Source organism: Pundamilia nyererei, unplaced genomic scaffold, assembly GCF_000239375.1.
Source record: "Pundamilia nyererei isolate P.nyererei 1_Seehausen unplaced genomic scaffold, PunNye1.0 scaffold00292, whole genome shotgun sequence".
Classification (NCBI taxonomy): Eukaryota; Metazoa; Chordata; class Actinopteri; order Cichliformes; family Cichlidae; genus Pundamilia; species Pundamilia nyererei.
In genome coordinates this window covers 514,639-519,834 of record NW_005187693.1, presented here as the reverse complement: position 1 = coordinate 519,834, position 5,196 = coordinate 514,639, and the positions used below count along the sequence as shown (strand labels likewise).

The 5,196-nt window shown below is 39.7% G+C and overlaps 1 protein-coding gene across 1 annotated transcript in view; it reads left to right on the top strand.

Annotated features, from left to right (window-relative positions):
* LOC102199628 (tripartite motif-containing protein 16-like protein) overlaps positions 1-2,657 on the top strand; it is a 22,621-nt gene extending 19,964 nt beyond the window's left edge. Inside the window, exon 5 of the mRNA XM_013915360.1 lies at positions 2,462-2,657. Coding sequence (XP_013770814.1) covers positions 2,462-2,657 — 196 coding nt within the window. The remainder of the gene's footprint in view (positions 1-2,461) is intronic.
* The last annotated feature ends 2,539 nt before the right edge of the window (positions 2,658-5,196 follow it).

Genomic DNA, 5,196 nt, shown 5'->3' with positions numbered 1-5,196 from the left:
CACACACACACACACGTCTCTTTCGCATACACGACGCTGAAAAATAATGCACGTACGAAGGATACACACCTCCACAGTATTGTTTTTGAACTCTTTCCTGTAAAGCTAATGAACAACAGCATTCAACTTGGAAAAAATAAAATAAGAACACAGGTAGCGGGGGTGAGAGTGGGATTTTTCCTGACCCACGCCTTCGTCTTCTTAGTTCGCCACTGACAGCATTTTCAATTGTTATAACTGTACTACACAGCAGCAAAAAAACCCAAAAGAACTGTGATATAGTTACAAAAAAATAAACATTAGGCAGGTTGTAACCAATTTCTTTATACAAATAACTGCAAAAAATGCCTATGTACTCTTAACAAAAAACAAAAACCCCTATCCTTGTGTCGCTTTGTATTCAGAGAAGCCTCTCCGATGAGACAAAACAACCAGGAATAAGATGAATTCTTCCCTCTGTAAACTAGAATATAAAATAAATCAAAGGATTAGAGGAAAAACAGAAGTTTGCATAATGATGCCGTACCCTAAGTCTTCTCTGTCAGGATTATATATATAGATATATATGTATAATGTAGGCCTTATTTCTTTCTTAATTCTCCACCCTAAACATGAAAACAGGACAGTTTTGAGGTTGAATTGTTGCCAAAATAATCACAGATTCTGTGTGAATGAATTCAGTTATAACAAAGAAATAAACAGAGGATCAAATCTGACGTGTACAATTTTCAAATAAATTATGTGGGGGAAAGAAAAAAAACTAGCTCTACCGTTTAGCATGAAAACCCCAAAAGCAACACATTGCTGTAGCAAAGTACACAAAAAAGAAAAATAAACAACCAAAAAGGAAAAAAAATTCTCATTTGTCTCAACGGGCCACTGATTTAACTCTTTGTTCACTCAAAAAGAGAAGATGGGGTGGGGAGGTCGGGGGTGCGAAGAAAATCGCTTAAATTCACATAAGACACGTCACGTTTAAAAAAGAAAAACCGACCGTGCTCATTTTCAGGGGTCTGTCATCATCATTGCACGAGTCTGAAAACAGAGCCGGGGTGGTGGGAAAGCGTGGCCACGGTTTTTTAAATGTTTGTGCTAATCGAGACACGTTTGCTAATTGCAGGATGTTAGGAAGTTGAATCCTCCTGATTCTATGCTATGAAGGATCCTTGCAGACTGTGGAAGACTCGCTTCATCTTTGGCCACTTCTATCTGCGTGTAAATGGAAACGTAGCATAGCAGAAAGAGCGTGTTAAAGTGGCCCTCTGTCTCGTTTGTACTGAACACCGACAAACTTCCAAATATTGAGATCAGTGCCAGCTTCACACGGCTCGGAACGCTCCGTTGCAAACCAGCGTCTCTAGTCTTGGGTCTGTGTGATGTCACTGAGTAGAGAAGCCGAATACAGCCATCTCAGACCAGAAACCCTATCCAGTTGCTCACGATGGGCAGCCAATCACACAAAAGCTAGTTGTGTCAGACAGTGGATGAAATTAGGGGCTCCACCAAGGCTTGTTATTTTGATCTGTGAATCATGCTAAGCTACTCTAATAGACTAAAAGATATGCAGCTAGAAACTAGCAGAAACAGGCTTGAAGTAGGAGAGATGTAATGCTGCTTTACACCAGCTGTACCGACTGATCCAGGCCTATCGCCTAATAAGTTTACATTTAATGAAACACGTTTTTCTGTGTTTATCCCTGTTTGCAAAGAAATCATTTAAAATTCGTTGATATTTTCGCACACCCCTATTACCTTAAATTATTTTAAACACTGATATCCATTCAGAATTTCACTGCATTTAAATAGATGAGAGGAAAAGTAAGTTTAACCACAACTCCTTCAGTGAAACAAGATCAACTAGAATGCATTTAAAAAAAAAATGATATTAGTGACGACTACAACAAGGCTTAAGAAACAAAACCCTTCAGAACTTCAGTGAACAAAGCAAGCAGCTTTTTTATGGGACCTGCACAGGTTTTTATCTTTGAGAAGAAGCTTCCACAGTCTGCATGGTCAAACGGCTACAAGTCAGCATCAGGTATCAGGACAATGAGAGCAAATTGGAGCAAAGATTATTCAGTTAAACTTGTCGAGGCTGCTTTCAAAACCAAAGTCAAACACGCCTTCCCTCGCTCCTGGCTCTGCTTGGATAACAGTGATGATGCATCGTTAAACAAGCAAATTCCAAAACATCAGGAAAGGTGGGATAACAAAAAAGAAAAAAAATCATAAGAAAAACAAAACAAAAAACAAAATCAGGATGATTGCATTAAATACTGAAAGAAATCACTGAAATTCTGTGGACCAGTCTAGCTGTCAGTCTTTGAGTTTAAGCACATCGTGGGAGAGCAGCGCGACTATAAATGCTAAATACGCGCGTATTAGTGTGTGAAGGTGCCAAAACAAAAAGAGGAGGCAATTTGTGCGCCACTATAAGTGTGTGTGGGTTGGGGTGTCACAGGGCAAGTATGTCCAGTGCGCTGCACCTGGGGCTGGAGCTCCGGTTACTGGAAACCTCTTTACGTCACGTGGAGCCGCTGACGAACACCCCGGCATTCATATGTGCGAGAAAAATCCCGCACGTCATCAAGAGCCGCTCACAAAGGGCCGAAACGGAGACGCGCAGGAGGTACCCTCGACTAAAAAGGGCTGCATGACTCCTCTGTGCCTGTATGCAATATGAGGGAATGTGTGTGGAGGGGGGCACATGACCGAGATATGCGTCTTATTGACGTACGGGTTTGCGTGTGTATGTACATGCCACTGCTCACAAAGTACAGTAAATGGTTCACTTGCATTTCGTGTGTGTGTGTGTGTGTGTGTGCATTATTCCTGTGTTTGCATCTCAGTGTGTCAATACTGTACTTTGTGCTTTTTACCTTTCACAGCGTTTGTCTGCGTTTGCTTTGGCGCCACTCTCCCTCGCTAATCTGAACTGTGCTACGGACCGCATGAGGTAAAACTGAATGAAACAAACAAACACCAACTACTTGGATCTACTCAACAGTTATTTGTGCAGAAAACTGAGGAAGATGAACCAAGTGAAACAGCAGGGCGGGGAAGAAAAAAAACAAAACAAACAAAAACAACAAACCCGTTTTTTTGTTGTTGTTTTGTTTTTTTTCAGCCGAGTTTTTGAACCACATAATCAGATTTTCTTGCTGAGAGTTCATTAACAACACCCAGATATCTGTGAAGGCAGCTGGTTAGCTTAGCTTAGCATAAAGACCCAAAAAAAAAGTAGCAGACCTATCCACATAGATAAAGCCTGTGTTTAAACCGATTATATATTCTTTAAGGAACAGTCATGACATAATGGCCTAAAGCTGCTTTTACAATTTGGTTTAATGTGTCAAAGTTGATCTGTTATGCTTTCTCTTATTTTCTGTCACATATGCACACAGTTATGAGGATGAATGCTTATTTTAAATGGAACAAGGTTTCTATCCTGTGTGTATGCAGCTCTTTGAAAGTCAAAAGCTCAGGCTTCAGACTGCTCCAAATGCCTGGTTTCAGACACTTTTTTCCTACTTTTGGCTCTCCATGATGCCATGGAAACCAGACAAAAGCCCCACTTAATTGCTTCTTAAACCTATTAGAGGGGCACCCAATCAGAAGTTACTTAAATCAAACTAAAATGGCTTTTTTCTACTTTTAGCTCTCTTTGATGTCACAGAGAGAAGACATCTCTTATACAGTCATTTCAGGCACAGGAGTCCCGTCTATCTGCTGAAGGGCATCCATCAGGAGAAAGTTGGTTTAAAGGGAGCTAAAATGGGTTGTTTCAAACAGGATGATGTAATAAGGATTATTGCTAAGTGGCTCTAGTAGAATCCAATTAACCAAAACACTGAAACAGAAATTAGCATAACAGGCCCACTTTAACAAGATGGCATGTACTGTTGTATCTCTGTATCTTTATTTGTGGCCTTGCTCATATTAACAATACTTTTATATTTTTAGGTGTATTTTTTTGCCTTTTAGTGATATACATTTTCATTTTTGTGCAAGTAAATCAAAAGACCTGCTATTTTAGTGACTTTCTGTGCTCTGTAGTGCAATATTTAAACACCTAGCCAGCATTAAATGGATATAAATTGGGTTTAAAATTTAAAGTTTGAGCAGAACACAATTTCTTTTCTAACTGGACTTTGTGTAAAATTACTTTTGAACACCTTTTGGCTCCTGTTCTGACTTTCTATGCTACTCCTTGCTAACCGACTGCTAGCTGTAGCTTCACTTTTAAGATTATCAGACTTCTAATGAGTGGATTGTAAATGACACCGAAAACATTGCAGTGTTCGACCAGTGGCCATAACAATTCCCCGCCCTGCTGAGTACCATCAGTCAGAAGAACAAACAAAGTGAAATGTACCGAAACATTTGTACCTGCATTAACATATAAATAATCAGCACTATATAACATGAGGAGTAATGCTTTAAGGTTGCATTGGTACTCTGACAAACCCACACTGGCGCAGTACTGCAGCTGATTTTAGCCCTTTAGAGCAGGCCCGCTCAGGCAATGGGTGCTAACGTGTCGCTGAGGCGCAAGCGCCCTGCTACATGATGATCCAAAGGGTGCCGGTACTGCGTCGTACCTGGGATCAAACGCGATACTCGTACAATGCCACTCTGAAACTGAAACGGGCCCAGCCGCGAGCTTGTACCATTAAAGGGGGTTAAGGAATTAAAAAAATAAACACTTTATCCAATATGTAATAACTGTACGGCATTCAGGATGGATTACACAATGGGTTAAAGAAATTAGAATAATAATAGTAATAGTAATAATAATAATAATAATAATAATAATAATAATAAATGATGACTATTTAAATTCAAATCAACATAAAAAAAATCCAAGTCTGTGCCGTAATGCCTTTGAATTTCATTTTCCCTTTTTTCTTTTTTAATACTATATGGAGAAGCAGAACCATCTGATAAAAAGGCTCTGTGCAGATGCAAGGACGCCCCTCAGCCAAAGTTCACCCTCTGTTTGTTGAATAAGTACGAGCCCAACTGTCTCTGAGAGGGGGCGGGGAAGCAGCGCACGCTGGCAGCGTCGGTCAAGAGAGGGAGGATTATTTGTTAATTTAAAAAAAATAAAAAAGAAGAAGAAGGAGAAAAAAAAAAGGGACGATATGCATATAAAACAGAGGAAAAACAAAAAATGAAAAACACTTTTTTTAAAAA